General features: G+C 46.0%; 1 protein-coding gene across 16 annotated transcripts in view; it reads right to left on the bottom strand.

The window, feature by feature from the left end:
• Window positions 1-635: 635 nt before the first annotated feature.
• Window positions 636-20,733, bottom strand: part of SLC4A5 (solute carrier family 4 member 5) — a 129,513-nt gene continuing 109,415 nt past the window's right edge. For 12 of the 16 annotated variants that reach the window (XM_048829223.2, XM_048829224.2, XM_048829220.2 and 9 more), the window contains 4 exons: window positions 18,962-19,135; window positions 18,058-18,219; window positions 10,823-10,890; window positions 636-3,996 (listed from right to left, as the gene is read on the bottom strand). In XM_048829223.2, the coding sequence (XP_048685180.1) occupies window positions 3,831-3,996; window positions 10,823-10,890; window positions 18,058-18,219; window positions 18,962-19,135 (570 nt within the window). In that variant the 3' untranslated portion in view covers window positions 636-3,830. Of the gene's footprint in view, window positions 3,997-10,822; window positions 10,891-14,460; window positions 14,546-18,057; window positions 18,220-18,961; window positions 19,136-20,733 lie in introns of all 16 variants that reach the window. The other 4 variants (XM_048829221.2, XM_048829225.2, XM_048829231.2 and 1 more) reach the window with 2 other exon arrangements.

The following is a 20,733-nucleotide window of genomic DNA, read 5'->3' as shown; positions in this document are numbered from 1 at the left end:
TTGCCATTACTAAACTCACTTCCATTTTTGTCAAAGAAGCAGACTGCTTTGCATTCAGATTTTTTTTAAGGTGATAGCTGTCAGCTGTAGTTGGAGCTGCTGCAGCAGAAGTGAACTGTAGTTTAAATTCATTTCTGCTGCTTATCGCTGAGAACTGCACCAGAATTTGTAGAATAGCTTCTTTAATGCTATCAGGACAAAAGGGACTTTTCAAGTTTCTTTCCATCTAAAGGGAATGTGGCTTCATATTAACTAGGATGAAGATTGGATTTACATTTCTTTCTAGACACTTGCCTCAACAGCAAGTCGTGTTTCTTCTGAAGGCAAAGCCGCATACGTGCCCTGGAACGTAGTTTGAAACAACCGGCTCCTGCTGCCAAATCTTGAAGAGGAAGAGACCTTCATTGTGAGCAGAAACATCACTGGCTGCCTTACCTGCTGGAGCTGGGAGTGCCTCTAAGGACTGAAAGCTTGTCTAACTGCAAATGAATGTGCTGCTAGGTCCAAGAACACCTGTTGTCATATAAGTGTTACCTGGATTTCTCCACTAGACTGGTCTTAACAAAAATGCATCCCTCCTATACAACAACTTGCTGAGAGTAAAATTCAGGTTTCATCATGAACATGCTACAAAGTGAAGAGAATTTAATGAGATTTATTGGATTGTTAATAAAATGTAAAATAGCTACTGTATTTAGTAGCTAAGTAGGCTGCTAGTCTGGTACTTTTCAAATCACTTTGCATATACAAAAAAGTGTAAACAGCCTGAGACACTGAAAACTGCATGGATTTAATTAAAACTGATACTGTACTTTATAGCTTCCTTGATTTAAAAGTCAAGCATATATTCTTGTGCTACATGGAACACTTAGCTGAGTCAACAAAGCCTTTTCAATTTGCTTTGAACATTGAAACTGAATGGACGTATTACAATATTAATTACTTTTAAAAAGGTTAATCTATCATGCTTTAGCTACCACAGACAAGACTGATACAAAATAAACTAGAAAATATACAGAACCAAGTTCAAATAATTATTAGGTGTTAAGGTAAAAACTAAGTGGCTGTCACTTCACTGTCAACTGGAGTAATACTGTTTTATTAATCTCACATTCAAAAACAGTCTTGTTGGGTACTCAAGCTAGAAAATTCTATAAATAAGAAACTGAATTCAAGTTTTCTTTTTGCTTAAATATTTACAAAGAACCAGCATCTTTTTCAGTCTAAGGTTCAAAGCAGTTGCAATATTTAACCAGCATTCCAGAACCCCCTGTAAAGTGGACTTTGTCAGAACCAGGGCTTTTTTATCCTAAAAAACCTTAAGCCTACTAGTAAAGATGCAAGCAGGTGGAATTTATAACAAAGCACTGAGGGCTCTCTGCAGTAATCTTAGATAGCTGATATTTTCTAAAAAATAAAAATCAAGTTTTATTCAACAAAACCCTCAAGGCAATTTTTTTGTTGCTTTCCTTTCTGAAAAGTGCAACTATGAGTGAGTAGGTATAATAACATTAACCTTTCCAAACAGTAACAGGTCTTTTAGACATCTGTTTCAGATGGGAGTGAGTTTGCTCTCGAAGTCAGTTCACCATAGGGCAAAACTGCCAGATGCTATAAGCCTGCTATGTACAAGAGCCATGTTTACAGAAGGGGCAATTGTAGAGGAAACAAGGGTAGGCAAAAGAGAGAGTACGGCAGATGCCCTAAGTTTAAGGGTTGAGGTGTTTGTATAAAGATACAAGCTAAAGTGCTGTGAACTAAACTGGTGCAAATACAGACTGAGGTTATTTTGTATTTACATAAATGTAAATGAACGGAATTTCCTGCCCCTTAATGATTTTGAAAGCATGGGGGACTGAAAATCAAAAGTAGAACAGTCTCTTAAAAACAAATTCTTATCTGTGACCAGTACACAAGGGACTGCTGCACCTTATAATCTGAACTAAGAAAAAGGAAACATGTTTCAAGTCACTGACTTAACCAAGAATGAGACTGGTGTGGAGTTGCAGCTGCAGAAAACTTTTGAGCCCAGTAAACTGGGAAGTGTATCAACCAAACTGTTAATTAAAACTGGCACAAATACACTTATGTATATCACTGCCCCTTCTAGACACAATTTGAGGATGGTTATCTAAGATGCTGTCACCAATCTACTTATCACTTATGTTGAGGCTAAGTAGCAGATAGTTTCCTTTCACCCAAGTTATGGATGAAATTCCAATTCAACACAAGTCCTTTGGTTTCATCCCACGGTTAACTGAGCTGTCTGTAATCCCTACCTCTTTCCCAGTAGCACAGGGGATGGATAAGGCCAGCAATCCAACATTCATTCTAACCATTTTTTAAATGAGGAATTAAGGTTAACTGACAAGGGCATGTAAGTCACTTTCCAGCAGGACTGCTGTTGCTACTCAATTGTCATAGGACTTATTCTAACAGAGAATCCCTCTAGCTCACGTGGCAGGAGCTGGTGCTTTCAGTGCAGGAAGTTCTATTGTCTAGCTGCCTCTGGCATCTACCATAAAAATATCGCAGGCTGTGGATTTCTCCACTCCTGTTTGCTGGAAGGGAAGGGAATTGATTAGATCAGTTAGGGCTCTTCCATCTCTAACCCTGAGATTAACCAAACATTTCACAGCTCATAAGTGCTTCTTACCTTCCAGACAGTTATTTGTGTGTGGCTGGGTTGAGCAAGAGTATGGATGGTCCTTTTGAGGAAGATCTGTGCTGGAGTAGAACATGCTGCAAGGTAAAAGCTGGAAGGTCATTGCCATTGCCCCTGTAATGGTTACCTGTGGGACTTTCATCAGCTGACATGGGTGGGGCCAGCTTTGATGGTTGTGGGTGGGTTACAATGAACCATTATTTCAGTCTGACTGGCCTGGACAATGACTGGCTTGTGGGTGTCAGCCTCTTATACAAGATTCTCCATTAAAAATAGTTACAAAGTCTCCTTAGAACACTATAATTATAACTTGGAGGGGGGGGGGGGCGTGCATTAGTATGAGTGTGGGAAATGACTGAGTTTAGCTTTTTTTGCAAGCCTAACCCCTTAAAATTGCTGTTGGCCCCAGAGAGTGAATGCCACTGGGTAACAGAGTTCCTATAGAAAACACCCCCTCCCTCCCTGCAAGACAGAAGCTGATTTAAAGGGCTGTATTTTTAAGCAGCAGCCAGGGAAGTTTTCCACTTCTAAGCTCGATTCTAAACATTCCATAACTTCCCAAAAGGGGAATTTTTCTTAGCCCTGTTTTGTATACTTTGTGCATTGTTTGCTGCATAGGGTGTATAAAACATGCAGTGAACTGCAGTTTACAGTCCTGAAATGCAGCCCCCCCCCGGAACGTCACAGATTACTGCTCAAGCATTGGGTAGGTGGTGCTCATCTTATCTGTGAATTCCTCCTGGGCCAACTAACGCTAATAGGGGCACAGACTACATGAGAATGGTGGAGTTGAAGCTTGCACCGGAAAGGGCATGACTCTCCACAGCTGGTGATGTCAGGGTCCAGATGCTGAAGGAAGGTGGCCCTGCTATCTTCAGAGTCTTCATTGAAATAGCAACAACCGCCTGGGGCCTAAGGTCCCTTATTACTGCAGGGACCAGAGTCCTAAAGTACCATTTCCACATTTCTTGCATTGCTCTGCAGCTGGCGGTGGTTTCTTGGCCCAACTGAACGGGGTGGAATTCCACAGCAGTTCTAATTTATTATGCTAAAAGCTAATGGAGAAATGAGTCCTGCGGACCAATGATCTCCTCAGTCTGTCACATAAAAAAATATGCCCAATTTTCTTATTTATATATCATCACAAAGGAAGGGCAGTGTGGGACTACAGTGTGGTCTCGCTGCCCATGTCCCGAGGGTGCTTTTCTGTATCACTGTCTTCATAGTCCGACTCCATCTCTATCTTCACCTGGGGCACGGCGCAGAGAGGGTTTCGGGAGTAGTTAAACGCAGGAGATGATGGGCAGGAAATCTTCAGGTGAAGCGTAATACTAGAACGGAAGAAAGCACAAAAAAGGGATTACTAATTCATGAGGCTGGGTTAAAGCCATAGTCTTTTATCTAACGAAAGCTCAGCACAAGGAAGTCCTGAGATCTAGTCCCACCTTTGACGCTGGCTACCTATAGCTTTGGACACGTTCTTCATGGCTCATTTTCCCCATCTGTATAATGAGGATCTTGTGGGGAAACCTGGATCCAGCTGTCAGTCTGTTCAGCTTGGGCCCAGCTCTCCTATAGAGAATACCGAACTCACAGAGTTCTTGAGAGAACTAGTTAAGATTTGTAAAGTACTTTAAGAGATGAAGAGTCCTGTATATTAATTCTTCATGTTCAAATCTTTCAAAACACCTCCGAGCTGCTCCATGTTTTCTGAGCTTGGGAGGCAGAATAAAAGGAGAGAAATCTAATAAGAAAGAAGGAAATGCTGTTCCCATGTGTTTTAATCTGTGGAATTTACAGCTACAGGATATGATGAGACCGATAATGTTGTTGGCAAGCTGTTCAAAAATGATTACACACCTAATAGTAAGGCTGTTAAACTAAATATGATCAGAATTTCAAGGGCTATTGATTCTCTACCAAATTCATGGCCGTGAAAAACACATCACAGACCATGGAATCTGGTCTTTTGTGTGCTTTTACCCTATTCTATACAGATTTCATGGGGGAGACCAGTGTTTCTCAAATTGGGGGTCCTGACCCAAAAGAGAGTTGCAGGGGGGTTGCAAGGTTATTTTAGGGGAATCGTGGTGTTGCCACCCTTACTTCTGCACTGACTTCAGAGCTGGGTGGCCAGACAGCGATAGCTGCTGACCAATGGCCCAGCGCTGAAGGCAGGAGACAGAAGTTAGGTTGGCAATACCATACCAGGCCATCCTTACTTCTGTGCTGTGGCTGGCAGCAGCTCTGCCTTCAGAGCTGGGCTCCTGGCCAGCAGCTGCCACGCTCTGGCCACCCAGCTCGGGCAGCAGCAGCAGCAAGGGTAGCAGCATTGCAACCCCCCCCTTCAAAAACCTTGTGACCCCCCCATATACACACACACTCACTCTCTCTCTCTCTCTCTCTCTGTCCCTTTTTGGGTCAGGACCCCTACAATTACACCACCATGAAATTTCAGATTTAAATAGCTGAAATAATGAAATTTACAATTTTTAAAATCCTATGACCGTGAAATTGACCAAAATGGACCGTGAATTTGGTAGGGCCCTGACAATAGGGCACCAGCTGATTCATAGTTGAACAACAATGCTCATCTGCCCCCTTGGCCAATGAAGTCCTGCGTGTCTCAAGCTGGGACCCAAAAATGATGGCTTCCACGACTGGGCACTTCTGAAAATTAGGCCAGAATTTTCACAACACACCTCAAAGACAGGCAAGTATCTCCAATATACAGAGGGCTAAACAAGGCCGTAGAGAGGCTACGGTCAATGGGACTTGTGCACCTAAGTCATGGAGCTACCTTTGAAACTCCCACCCAAGAACAACAAGCTTTAAGCTTTCGTAGGCACTAGACAATCAATCAACAATGCAGATCCCATTGGCTGGAGAAATTCCATCACTGTGAACAAAACCTCAGCATTTAGACAGGGCACATGTGAAGTGGAGATAAACGTGTCTCACTGAGTGCAAATGTCAACCAGACATATGCACACGAACCAGAGCACTAGAACTGACCCCAAACCAAACCTCCAGATGCCAGGAGAGTCTGTGGGGCTGAAAGCATCCTGGCCTGACTGGTAAATGGACCAGACCAAAACAAACAAACAAAAAAAGGCCAAGGCATCAGTCAACATTCCATGGTACGATCTCTCATGAACCACCAGGTCTAGAAACTCGTGCTATACCCCCTCACTATATGTCTGGGAATGCCAGCTAACCACTGCACTACAGAGCTAAGTGTACTAGCTTCAAGGTGCTAGAAATGTGAGACTCTAAGAATCACACTGTTCAGTTTGCACGACCACTGCATCTAACACTTGCAGAGTAGCATCTTGGCCTGTGACCCAGCCAGTCAACACCTGCACCAGGGCAAAACAATCCTGGGGAAGAGCAGATCCAAACTCTGTGACTGGCCCACCATATTTATTGTAGGCCCAACCAAAACCCAGGATCTGAACTTTGGCGGATCTGGACCTGAATGGTACAGCTCAGGCCCATTTCTTTCTATTTCAGTGTTGCCAACTCTCATGATTTTATTACAAGTCTTGGATACCTGATGTTTTCCCTAAAGCCCCAGCTCCTGGAATCATGTGATGAGGTGAGAAGCTCAGCTTTCATTAAAAATAGAGAGGAAGTTTCCAGTGCTCATGGCTGAGGAGAAAGGCAAGAAAACATGAACCTAAAGACTCTTTTAAGAGCAGAAAGAAAAACAAACCCAAAATTATTTTAAAAAATCTCATGCTTTTTAAGCCAAATCATTGTTTCAAGTGCCGGGGGCTGGCAGTGCTGCTATTATGCAGATGAGGGTGCTCTGAAGTGAAAGGGCTTCAGTATCAGGGTCAAAACCTTCACGTGAAGCAGGAGTAAGAAAGGAGGAGACAAGAGAACTGGAGGTTCAACAATCCAATGAATTCAAAGTGGGACACAGTTATTCAGTCAAGTAAGGGGATGGTCTTCCCAAAACGAGCTCCCAAAATCCAGCTGTAGGGTTGCCACACGAAGCATTAAAGTTTTTGGAAGGGAAGGATTGGGGACAGGATTTCTACAGATTTAGAGCCAAATCTTGAAAATTGCCATCAAAGGAAGGATCAAAACCAATGACAATCTGGTCCGTCCCCCATGCCAATGCACAATTATTGCATATGGGGCATTTCCTAGTGCGCTGTTACAAATGGCCCAAGTGAAGGGGCTCCCAACCCTTTACCCTCTGGAGAAGATTCCACATCTCACTGCTGGGAAGCTCTTCCCTGGTATTCAGTCTAAACTTTCCCTTTTGTAACTCCATTCCATTTCTCCTGGACTGGTCTGCTGTACCGCACTAAGAGTTGAAGGAAAATATGAAGAAACCTTCACCTTATACTCAGATTTGAAGGAGGAAAAAAACTGGTACTTAATAAAACAAAAAAAACTTAAAACTTTTCTTGTTTCCTTTTTAGGCATTTTCACACAGACTACCCATCTACTCAGTCTTACACATCCAATCATCCCCCCGGGTATTTATTCTACTATCTACAGGCATTTGTAGCATTAGCTCCCTAGATTCATTCTGGGACCACCTCTGTTAAACTACCAGAGGGGAAAGCGTCTTCCTGGGGTATTTCTGGCCCAACAGGGAAGTGGAGATACTAGAATTTTCACAAGTGAAAGTTCTCTCCAGCAAGAGTTCCTGCCCAAATTTTGTTGAGCTCTGGATAATTCGGCCCAGTATCTGATCTGACCTGACCTCCAGGCCTTTTGAACTTTGCCCATCCCACTAAAACACCTGCATGTCACACTACACCACCTGATTAGACGCATTTGCAGCGTGGCCCCTCGAGTGTTAGCTGCAGGGAGAGCAGAGAGCGCCACTGGGGCTTAGTTCTCCATGTGCCACTTTGGAAAGTGGAGAGATATTGCATGGCAAGGGGGATGCAGAAATACCAGATTACCTGCCCGTGCCAGATACACAGACAGCCTGGGGAATTTGCTATGTCAGAGGTCAGTACTCAGCAGAGCAAGGAGCAGGAAGGACATTTTTTTCCATTATGTGCAGCATTCTGCAACCTCTCAGGTGCATTATGGTTGGGCTTCCCCTTCCCCCAATCCTTTCTCTGAATGATGAGATCTGCTCTGGCGACATGGTCTGCTCTGATCTGCTCCGACAACAACCAAACCGTAGAGGACAGGAATAGCAGGGGTGCTGTGGGTCAGCTCCAAGCTCTGCACGGGAGCCCTGGGCTGGAAGAGCAGGGGATTCCATGAGTTAGCACTCTGGTGCACTGGCAGGGGGACTGACACAGCAGGAGGGGCTACAGATTAAGGTTGTGCCCCCCCCGTTTTGATGGCATCAGCGGTTGTGAACAGCGTAATGAATGAATAGTATGTGGGTGCTGGGTGCAGCATTGGTGGCCTGTGATATGCAGGAGGACAGACTAGGTGATCTGGTGATTCTTTCAGGCATTAAACTCTGTGACCTTTAATAGCTGTGACTTAAATGACCAGGCTGTTTGGAATCTGTCTGGCAACCCAGTAACTTTTGGAGAGAAGACCCAATGCTCCTCTCGCCTGCACCCGTCGGTGTGGCTGTTTACGCTGGGGTTTTAGTGCTTTTGCCCAGGTGTATCTGCAATTCCTTCGTGAAAGTGGGCTGCGCCGATGTAAAACGTGCCGCTGGGATAAATTTTCCATGACGACGTTCTTAGTAAAGCTTAACTGCTACCCCCTAGTGTCCACTTTTTGTGATAAACAACAACATCTACACAACAAAAAGGACAGGGGGACTTATGGCACCTTAGAGACGAACAAATTTATTTGAGCATAAGCTTTCATGGGCTACGTAAGCTTATGCTCAGATAAACTTGTGAGTCTCTAAGGTGCCACAAGTCCTCCTTTTCTTTTTGCGGATACAGACTAACACGGCTGCTACTCTGAAATCTACACAGCAGTGCAATTTAGGTATGGGACCGACATATCCCTATTCAGGGCCAGTTCTAGAGGGTGGGCGAGTGGGTTGCCAAACCAGCTGACTGCCTGGTTTTAATTTTTGCTGCCACTGAGGAAGGTGGGGAAGGCAGGAGGGGGCTGAAAACGTTTTCCACTCTGGCTGGCAAAACAGCGAAGGCCGCTCATGTCTCTGTTCACCCTGATTCAAGTCAAATTTTCTTTAGCTTTGGGAGAACAGCGCCACTTCACTCTCTCTAATGAGGTTAAACAAAGCAGTGTTTAATTAGAAAAAAATCCAAAAAATTTCCATACTTATGTTACAAATGAGACCTTGATTATGAAATCAGAAAGAAAAAAAAGTCTAATTTGCACCCTTTGCTTGTTGCATGTCTCTCATTTGGGATAACGAAGACACACCGATCAATTTAATTTTTGCTAACAATCAGGTCCTAATCAATTTCACCTTCAGGATCTCATGCATCAAATCCAATGCTGCAATCTTTAGCGATGTAAGGGGGATCCTGATTGGCTTTAAAAAGCCAAGTTTCCATTAGAATTAAAATTAAAAAACATTATGGAATCATTTGTACCAGCCTTTTTGTTTAATAAAAGCTCCATTTTTACAAAGTCCAAAACAACGAGACCAACTTAATGGGACAGCGTCCCTTTGCATAAAAGTTCCATCTGATCTTCAAGATGTCATGTTTCAGAACAGATTCACTGGGGTTACGCCAGGGCTGAATTTGACTCATTGCGTTTCAGAACCTAGCTAATGACATATCTGGAATGGTGCAGCAAAAAACCTACAATCCAGAAAAATCTGAATGCAAGATTGATGTCTTATCTTTAACTCTCACTGACTCCCGTTTGGAAGTTTAATCTCTGCTTACCTATTTCCATAAGTCACAACATCCGAATATAGTCACACTAATGGGAAAAGACTGCAAGGTGCTGTACACAGAAAGAAGATCCTGACAGCTGGTACTACAAACGCAGTACACACAGGAACATCAATCCCCATTTTCTTTGTGGGCATCACGAATTTCATGCTGGTGGGTACACATCAGCCTATTTGATAACTGGGATTGGTGGGTAGAATCAATCAAAGCAAAGGAAGGGGGCCCAAAACCTAGAAATCAACAGATCATAGGGGACCTAAAAAGAAACAGCAGGGACCGGTATGCAGGTCACAGCCCTGGAGGTTAACGTCCTCTTTTTATCTGCGGAACAGGTGTAGTACTGACAAGCTTTTCTCACCCTGCCATGGAAGGACTCACTAGCCAAGAGAGGGAGGAAGCTCAGTCCTTGGCTTCTCTACCAATGAAGGGATCAATTCATATGAATTCTCTTGACAGTTTTGAAATCAGACTGAGATCTCCCAGCTCTGCCAACACAGGCACCGCGGGGCCAGCAGACAGCAACAACCTGTGCTGGATTTGAACCAGCATCATACACTTGGTCTGGTCACAAGGGATTGTATGATTCAGGGGACCCAGAGACTTTTATTTCCTACTCTTTGTTATCGACAGACACACATCCAACCCCCTAACTGAACTCAGACATCATTTCTCCAACAGACTGTAGCAGTGTGTTGGCTCATTCAAGCACCATCAGCCATGGTACGGGGCCACAGACAGTCTGTTTTCTAGACTAACCCGCTGGCCGATGCAGTGCTTCCTACAGCAAGTTAAACAGTGCTTTTAGCTAGCTTTGTTTTAAATCTCCCAAGCAAGGGGGTGACAACTGCCCTTGAGAGGCAATTTATACCCTTTAGGGTATGTTCTCTCAGCAACGATGGGGAGTTATTGCAGCTTGTGCAGACATACCCAAGCTAGCTTCAATCTGCTTCGCTGCTCTGGTATCCAAACTAGCTAGATTCAAGCTGGCTCAGGTATGTCTGCTCAAGCTGCAGTCGTACCTCGTGACCCATAAATCACCCCGTTGCAGAAGGCAAGCACAGGCCTGATGCCCCATTTAAACCCCTGTGATTTAAGTGGCCGATGGGCCCTTGTGCTGGCACAAGGGTGAATTCCATCCACAGAGTCCATTGTTAGAATTTTTCTTCCTCCGATTAGCCTGAGTTTTCCCTCCCTTCACTTCACCCCGTTGCTCCTAACTAGACCCTCTCCTGTTGCCTGAACCAATTCTGATTCCTGCCTGGCGTTCACACTCATGGAGGTGCCTGATAGGGCTTATCACTGGGGAGGGATGATGAGCCTGTTAAATGTCATTTACCTGCGATCCAAGTCTGAACCGTTAGGAGAGGAATCAGAACGCAAAGCTCCAGCTGGAGGACCTCTTTCCTGAAGGGAAACACAGATGCATATGAAACCGTTTCAGGGTGAGGAAGGAACAAAACAAAACAAAAAAAAATCCCCAGAGACCATCCCATTTAGAGGGAAAAGGCTGGCACGGCACTGCACAGCTGGGGCTATGCAGGAATGAGTCCTGAGACCTCAACCATAAGTTCAGTGAACTTGCATGGTCATCTCCCTCCACCCACTAATTGGTGGGAGAAAAAAAACCATTGGAAATACTGCATTTTTAAATGACTACGGCAACAAAGGGGAGTGAGCGTCAAAGGCGCAAATGGGAGTTAAGCATCCAACTCTCTGTTGAACGTCGATGTGCTTTTGTGTCTTTGGAAATCATCCCCTAATTGATGCAAAAGGGGAGACGTGGGTACAGAAATCTGCTGCTTTTAGCTCTTTGATTCCGGATTCATCTGACTAGGTTTTCCTTTTAAAATTTTAAACTCACTTTTTCGAGCATGGAAGCCTCAAGTTAGGTGCCTAAATAAGGATTTAGGAACCCAAGTAAAATGTTGCTGAGAGCCTCTAGCAGCCATCGATTTCAATGGGAGTTGTGGGAGCTCAGAAACTCTGAAAGTCCAGCCACTTTTACTTAGGTGGCAAAATGTGGGTTTAGGGAGTTTAACTTTGGGCAAATAACAAAAAACTAGAGGAAAAGCAAAAAGGAGCTAATCTCTGCTAGTTAGTAAATGTAGGGTCAAAGGGTGCAATTTTCAAAAGTGTCTCTGTGACTTAGGAGCCTAAGTGCCATTTTCAAAAGTGCTTTTGGAGTTAGGAGCCTAAATTGCATTGAAAGTTGATGGAAGCTAGGCTCCTAAATCACTTAAGTGCTTATTCTTTGGGGGCAAATCTTGATCCCATTGAAATCACTGGCAAAACTCTCCCTAACTGCAATGGGAACAGGATTCCGCTCAAAGAATTGGCATTGGTTTCCTCACAAACAGGAAAAATAAATCCACCAGCTAGCCACAAAATCCACACACTGTAGGCCTGGGGTTCAACCTTTCAATCCAGATGCAAACTGCTCCCAAGTTCAGGGTTGCTGGGATCCTCTTGATGGAGAGCCATGAAAGAAAGGCATGTTTATCAGACAAAAGGGAAGGGAAGTTCAGCGCACGTCACAATTCAAATCGCTGGCTTTCCTGCTGAGATTGCCAATGATGATGCTGGACTCTATCCACTGGGAACAGAACTAGACTCTTAACTTCTCTTTTATAGGCAAGAAAACACCCCTCAGATGGTATCAGCTCTGCATCTCAATCTAGCCAGGCTGGCTTCAAACCTGTCTCAAGCCCAAAGGCCCTGTGTAGCCTATTGCCAACCCACTGATCAGTAGAATTTGTCTCTACAAGGCTTGCAACAAAAATGGAGGCCAATTGCCTCAGTGACACTTGAAGGATACTGAAGGAGTTTCACTCTTGGAGAACGGACTTGGGAGAGTCCGGGCTCACTGGAAACAGGACTATTTAGAGAGCCAATAAATATCCTGAATCTCCATCTAAATAGGAACCGGAAGTCATAAATGGGGTGCCATTTGGATAAAGCCTGGAGTCCGCTTGAGTTGCCGACAATGGCAAGTCCCAATTCACTTCCAACAGAAGATTAAATGTTATGGTTAAAGTTTTCAAAGCAGCCTAAGGCAAAGAGGTGCCCAAATCCCACTGGGAGTTGTGACCGTAAGTACTTTAGTCCTTGTGAAACCCCAGAGGAGACTGTCCCATAGAGCGACCATGAGGAAAGAGAGAAGGAACCGTAAACAAGGACAGCTACAGAGAACCAGACATGAACACTGACCATTTATTTCTCTTCCAGGAGAAGTAAAGGCCTTTCCCTAATATCCCAGCAAAAGCTGTGACAGGCCATGTGTCAGGATACCACAGTGTGGAATAATTTATTGGTTCTAAGAAGTTCAGCCTCCACATGGCTGACATCAGAGGAATCTCATAGGATAAGGTGGATCAGATGGACATGAGTGGCCAAAGACAGGACAGTAACTGAATTTAGAGCCGGTGCATCTTACGCCTTCTGCTGCGCCTCTCAGTGTGCAACCTACACCAACTTAGACATGTTGATGGGTAACTTAACACTCCCCAGACATCACCACATCTGGAATTTGCTCACTGAGCCTGAGGGATTCCAAGAGGGCGAGTCGAAGATGGTGGCGATCACACACTGAGGAGACCACACAGTAAATGATGCCGGCTTTAAGTCCTCAGACTCCACCTCGGAACCTGGCTCTTTGAATTTTGGGCCAGCCCTTCCCCTCGCAGGGCAGCGGAGTTGGCAATTCCCAGTACAAGCACTGCCAGTAACTGGATGCTCTGTGCCTCAAGCCCACTCACATACAAGAGAGATGGACGCAGCTAACACCATCGGGGAGGTTGGAGTGGAGCGGAACTTGGGAACATTCAGAAGCAAGCGTTGGCTCTCCACCAGTCTCCCCCAGAAAAAGGCACATTCCAAATAAGCCAGCCCCCTTTCCCAAAGTGAGAAGATAACGTTTTATTGAAGGACTCAGGAAACCCTCTGACTTGCAGTAGCCTGGGACAGGAGAGACAGCAGAGGGGGAGGGCTATTAGCACAGCTGGCTTTCAAGAACGCAAGGGAGTCACCTTTAACCAGACAAATGCGTGAATACGAGTCTATTGTGCACAAATGCAGCTTTGGTTAATGATTTCCCTGGGCTGTCACGGCTTCCTGTACCAGGCTGCAATGACAGAGGGGACAGGCCCAGAGAAGACAGAGTGAACATTTCCCCCAAAAGGACCTGTCATTTCCGGTGCTGAGCACCCGCAGTTCCAACAGAGCTCGGCATGTGCCCAACACTCCTGAAAACCACGTCTGAGGTGCCTGAAGTTGGGTAGCCAAAATCAGAGGCCCCTTTGGCTGCTGGTCATTTGCCTGTCGTCCCATAGGGAGACGGTAACTAGAACCCAGGTCTCGTGACTCCCAAACCATCTGGCATGTTTGAATCTTTAACAGCAAGCAGCAGTTTCCACTTTACCAGTGCACAATGAGCAACACTGTACACCCATTAACAAACAAAATTCTCATCCCCCCTGCCATGGGGCAGCTAAAGTGTTATCCTCTGCATATTTACACCTGGGGAAATAGGCACAAGAAGGTTTGTTCTCCATCCAGGTTCTGATAAATGCACCCATTGCTATGGGAAAGTGACTTGCCTAAGGGCATGCAGTATGTCAGTATCAGAGCCAGGATTAGTACGACGGAGTTCCTGGCTCTTGGTCCGCCTGTGGGCTGGTAACCCCAGAGGAACAGGTTCTTGAGAGAGGTTTCTGGCATTTCTAGGCCAGAATGGGGAGTTTTCAGGCAGCAAAACAATTTTAAAATCAAGTTTAGATCTAAAAAGCAGCTGACGGATCCGTGTGTGTTCTTTTCCTCAAGCCTGTTTGCGGACCTCTTATCTAGACATATCTACAGCTTCAAAACAAGCCAAGCCAAGCACCTGCTTTTGGTTAGACTTTGATTAGTCGCAAAATAGAGCAAGTTGTCGAGGGTTAGTAAATGGTAGTAACGTTGGAACCTAAGCACTGTACTTACTGGTAATGCAATGGATACCATTTTGGGGGTCTGATTGGACGGGTTCCATTGGGATCTTTATAACTGAGGGAGTTGGGAACCGAGGCTGGGAAAAAAGCGGGAAGAGCCAGTGAATACATTGATTCATACAGACGTGTCCAGGGTTAGCATGCCTGAAAACATACTCATGCTGATGAAAATACAGATGCCCTTCCGCATTAAATGAATCTTTCTTATGCATATGGCAGAAGGCCAGGATCTTCAAAGGAGTCTAAAGGATTGGGTACCCAGTTCCCATTGAAAATCCTACCCTAGACATCTATGTATTTATTTGCATGGTGGAAAGATCAGCATCAGTAACACTAATTAACATTAATCAGGGTAATATGTTGCCTGCCCATAACAATAGCTTACATTTCTAACACCATTCATGCTAAAGGATCCCACATAAACTACGGTAACACCATTTATCTGAAATGGTTTGGGGACATCAGAAACATCTGGCTATAACAAGGGGATTGGATGAGAGAGTTACATTACTTGGTAAATAATTCACAAAAGTGGACATAACTAAGATTAGAATAAGCAAGATTTCTGGGTCAGAGATATTTGGATAAATGAGATCCTCCTACACACAGAAGTCACCCTCCACTAAAATGCAGCCAGCTCTGGGGGGAGGTGAGGGGAATGTGGCAGCTCTTTAACAATAAATGCTATGCATCAGTTTAAGACAGGCAGTGAAGAGAACCATTGTATCCAATTCAAACGGCAAGTGGAGACTACATAGGTAGAATCAATGGGGAAATAAACCACATAGTTTGTAAAGCTCGGATGTGTCTACAAAATTTCATCCAGATACTTAAACACAAGGAGTTTGGTGATCAGTTTATGCCCAAAAGCATAAACCCTGATGGCCCTTGTAACTTTTACCTTAGCTAGTAATATAACTGTCACTGCTAGTTTTAGTCAAATCAATGCCTCCTCCTTTGAGTCTTACGGAGACAATTGCTTCAATACTATCCTGCAGAGGTGAGTTCCACAGGTTAATTATGCATTGAATTAACAAAGCAGGTCTTTCTATTCATTTTAAGTGCGTTGTTTTTGAATTCATTATTCTCTTGAGTCTCCCACCTGACTGAAGTCCTTCCCTTGAGGCTTCTAATCATTTTGGTTGCTAGGACTTTTGAGGATGAGGTGACCAAAACTGAACACAGCATTCAAAACATATTTGAAATCATCCTTTATCCCCAAACTGCTCACCCAGGCCCCTATTCGAGACAGCACTTAAGTCCCAGTGACGTCAAAAGGACTTAAGCACATGCCTCAGTGCTTTCCTTAATCGGGGCCCCCAGTAGGTGCTCTCCCTCACCCTTCCCAAGCATGCTGACAGGCAGCCACAAATGGGACACTGGGTGCCCAAGTCCAGTTGAAGCCGGGTGCCTACTGCCCTTTGTGACTCTCCTTTTTACGGGGTAGTGTAGTTGGAGGGGTTCATTGGCATTCAGTACCCAAGAGTCCTTTCTGTTCCTGGCCCTTTGCTGACAGTCCAGCCATCAGATTTTTGGTTTCCCTTCTCTTCCATTTATACAACACGAAGTGGTTCTAGTCACGGTTGCATTTTCGCCTTAAAAGTTCTTTATGGGAAGTGCAGCTGTCTCAGTGATACGGTGAGAAGAAGAATCCACAGGAGGGGTTCCCTTAGCTCCCAATCTCTATCCATAACTCTGCTCAGGATTTTCAAGGCTAAAGCTGGTGTTTTGTTAGTTCAGCCACGTGCTTTTATTACTCAGGTGACGCAGACAGTAGACCAAGTTACTGTGGAACAGCAAAGGGCTCTAGACAGCCCTTGAGACATGTCACTTGTGCTAACGGATGTTATGCACGTATCCTCATTGTGGGGATAATGGATTTGCAAAGCCTGGAGGTTGTTTATTGTAACCCTGCAACAACATTGGAGAGACTTGGAACTAGGTTGCCAACTTTCTAATCGCAAAAGAATGAACACCCTTGCCCTGCCCCCTACCCCACCCCTTCTGTGAGGCCCAAGCCTTGCTCACTCCAACCCCAGTCCCTCTATCGCTCGCTCTTCCCCACCCTCACTCGCTCATTTTCACCAGGCTGGGGCAGGGCATTGGGGTACAGGAGAGGGTGAGGGCAGGGACTCTGGGCTGAGGCCGGGGTGCAGGTTCTGGGGTGCAGCAGGGTGCTCTGGGCTGGGGGATGTGGAACAGAGGGGTCTGGAGTACGGGAGGAGCTCTGGGCTGAGGCAGGGTGTTGGGTGTCAGAGGGGGCTACGGACTCTGGGCTGGGGGTGCATGTTCTGGAGTGGGGCCATAAATGAGGGGTTCAGGTGCGGGAGGGGGCTCTAGACTGGGGCAGAGGTGCGGAGGATGTGGGCTGCGGGCTCTGGGAGTGAATTTGGGAGAGGGTAGGGATTCTGGGCTGGGGCAGGGGGTTGAGGTGTGGGAGGGGGTGTGAGGAACAGGATCTGGGCGGCGCTTACCTTGCAAGGCTCCCCGGAAGTGGCAACATGTCCCTCGGCTGCAGCTCCTAGGCAGAGGTGTGGCCAGGCAGGTCTGCACGGTGCCGCCACCTGCAGGTGGCGCCCCAACAGCTCTCATTGGTCGCGGTTCCCAGCCAATTGGGGCTGCAGCCAGCGCATAGGGTAGGGACGGCACACAGAGCCCCTCTGGCCGTCCCTCCGCCTAGGAGGCCAGAGGGACATGTCGCTGCTTCTGGGACCGTGCAGAGCCAGGCAGGGAGCCTGCCAACCCCACCAACCGGACTTTTAACAGTCCGGTCAGTGGTGCTGACCGGAGCCGCCAGGGTCCCTTTTTGACCAGACATTCTGGTCGAAAACCAGACACCTGGCAACCCTACTTGGAACACAAATTGTGTTCCAAGTGTGGTTCTACTCAAAGAGTGACTGTGTAAGAGATGGTACCACCTTAGCAGATCTGCTCCCTGTTTGTGTTGAGCCCTGCTCAATTTAGTACTATAAACAGGTATTTACTGATTTTGATTCCCGTTATCCCATCGGAGCCAACCCGACCCCGAGAGAGAGAGCTGGATTGTATTGCTTCTTCTGCATCATCTACAGAATTGTTTAAATTGCAATCAGTTGCATTTGGGGCTCTTCACAGAAGGTCTGCACAGGTATCCGTGAGGGGAAAATGTGGTTTTATTCCTGGGAGATATGCAAGAGAGACCCTGCTTGACTCTCAGTTTCCAGTTGCAAGCTTTGGCAGGTTGAAAAAAACCAAAAAACCTTCTCAACTTGGAAACTGAGCACACTGAATCTGCAAATCAAAGAGACAGGACCACCACCACCTACCTCTTCTCAAACACCTTTCATGAGTAGATCTCAAAGCGCTTTTCAAAGGAGGTCTGTATTGTTCTCTCCATTTTACAGATGGGGAAACTGAGGCATGATTAACATGGACCCTCACAATACCGTTTGGACAGAACTATTTTTCAGAACAGAACTGCTGTGCAAGTGGGAGAATCCTAAGGGCCTTATCTGAGCACTGGAACCAGTGAGTGACATTAACATCCCTGAACACCTGTAACACTAATGGACTGTAAGCCCCTTGCTGTTCCTCTCAAGCATGGACACACCTCATCCTCACTCTCCTCTTCCCCTTTGTTGCCTTTCTTCTTCTTCTTCTTGTCGTCTTCCTTCTTTTTCTCCCTCTCGGGGATGATGTTATCAATCCAGGCCAGGTCGTGTTGGGAAAAGACGAAATCCAGCATTTTCCTCACTAAGATTAAGGCTAAAATCTAAGGGGGGAAAGGGAGAGAGATTTAAACCACCACTGCCAACATGGACAGAACAGATCCAGATTCATGTCTAGAGTCCATTGAAGAAAACAGGACAGACTCTGACTTGCGCTATAGCGACAAAACACAGTAGGGAAGGGGCAGCTGCGGGGCCGACCAGTGCAGAACAGAGAAGGGGGCCTGGAGCTTCTGGCTGCGGGCACCAAGACAAGTGGCTGTCCCCTCAGGACACGCTATGAAACCTTGGCAGCCCCAGAGAAAACCGTGGCTGGTTACATGAAACACTCCCCATGAGGGAAACTTTATGGAATGTAATCTATCTGCATCAGAAGTACTGAATGACTGGAACCAAGGGATTCAAGGTATGTCAAGCCCCAGGCTGACACCTCCTTTCATCTTGGGAGAAGGCACCTGCTAATACCGGTCACTTTGTGGAGTGCTGACGGCATCCCAGGAAGATGAGCTAGTCTCTTTAGTCCCAACTCAAGGATATGGTGAAAGGCTGAGCTTTAGGGGGAAGCTGGGAAGACCTGCTGAGAGAAGGCTTTTGACACTCAGAAAAACAGACCTGCTGCCTTAAGGCTTTGGTCTCTATTTAAAAATAAAGACAAAGCCCAGGAAGATCAGTGGTTGTATCCCTATTGGGGATGGAGCGGAGGGGACCGCATGGGGACCCCAGCTGCTCACTCCCTCCCCACACCAGCTGTCCCGAGGAACCCCCGAGTTTGTGTAGCAGCCCTACCATCACAGGGAAGATGATAGCCGCCACAGTGGACTTCAGGATCCAGAGGATGGCTAGGCAGACGATCTGCACCAGGGTGAAGAGGTGGATCCGGCGCAGCGGCACGTGGCGAAGGAAGGCATAGTCAGGCTGGTGCTTGGCTGGCATCAGGAAGAGCTTGCAGCGGTCCCAGAACTGCCAGAGAAAAGGCGTGCGTTATTCGCCATCCTCGAGGAAAGGCTGAGCTGGGCTTGGTTCTGAAACGAGCAACTGTCAAGAGCTGGCTGGAGAGAAGAGTGCTGCACGGACACCTGCCAAAGGTTTTGGCTCAGAATGGTCCTTACTTGGCCCCAAATTAGGCCAACTTCCCATTAAGCCCAATGGGAGATTTGCCTGAATGAGGACTTCAGCTCTAGCCCAATGGGCTGCTACACAGATTTCAAGGCTAGAAAGGACCATTGTGATCAGCTAGTCTGACTTCCTGCATTACACAGGCCAGAGAGCTCCCCCTGAATAATGCCTTCTGAACTAGATCAGCTCTTTGTATCTTTTACACAATACGCTCTCAACTGGAGAGGGTCATTGCAATCCAGTTTGTGGTTGCACATGTTAAGACTGGGTAATTAGATCTCATGCTTCAGGGCATATACTGATTGTCACTAGAGGTCAGGAAGGAAATCCAGCCCCTGTCTACCTCCCTGCCAAATGTATCACCGCATGCCTGGCCAAGTGAATTATTGGATAGGAGTTGGGGGGTTACCTTCCTCTGAAGTCTCTGGTATTGATCACAGCTAGAGACAGGAGTGGGATCTGCTCTGGAAATCCCATGTTCTAATTATATAAAGCATTAGCCAGGAAAATGATCTTTCCTTGTTTGTGCAGTGCTAATACTCAACCGTGGTTTCCACAAACAAACTCTTCAGTTCGTATTTATGCTCTCGGGAGCTAAAGATACAGCATCTGCCTTAAAATAGTTTCTGTAGTTCAGACCATATTAACCTGGAGCCTAATTTTATCTTAAATATAGCTTTAACCTCCATTTCAAAAACAAAACAAACAAACAAACCAAAGTGATTAAGACTCAATGGGCCAAATTCCTTTCCGATAACACCATTACAGTCAGTGACATTACACCAGGGATAAACTCTGTCCCACTATGTTTAAACTGAAATTATCCTTTGGGTTAACATGAATTGGATGTCAAAAAATTCTGGTCATTTAAGGAATTGCTGTGTATCCTCCTGTCCAACTGACCCAACCCCACTTCTATCCATCCACCCTTCATCACTGTAGTATCTGAGCACCACAAGAGCTGGGACGTCTGCATTCAGACACCACCCTCCAGAGCTCAGAGTGAAGCAAGAGGGCGTGATTCCCACGGAGGGTTTTGCTGCATCCCTGGGTCCACAGCCAGCTAAAATCCAGCAGCGCTCACAGAATGTTCTTAGAATGGCCAACTCTTGGTCCTGAGCCAAAGGCTCTTTTCAAGCTCAACGTTTTAGTAATTTCAAATATGGCCTGATTAAATTTCAGCCTCTCCTTTCCAGGAACAGCCCTTAATCAGTCAGGCAATAAACCATGTGTCTGGATGAGTCAATCTTCCTGCACTTTGTAGGACCTTCACTCGGTCTCCAGGTTCTGTGTCAGTTTCCCAATGCAAGGCAAGTCTGCAGCTGATGGGGAGGGGTGGATTATGCGCCAGAAGGGAAGAGGGATTTGAGAAAGCTTTTCCACCATAAACAGAATGATGTTCATAGCATCAACCACTGCCCTCTCCCTCTCCCCAAAGCAGA

This window comes from Caretta caretta, chromosome 26 (assembly GCF_965140235.1).
Source record: "Caretta caretta isolate rCarCar2 chromosome 26, rCarCar1.hap1, whole genome shotgun sequence".
Classification (NCBI taxonomy): domain Eukaryota; kingdom Metazoa; phylum Chordata; order Testudines; family Cheloniidae; genus Caretta; species Caretta caretta.
The sequence above is the reverse complement of the archived record's forward strand: the minus strand, read 5'-3'. Positions and strand labels throughout refer to the sequence as shown.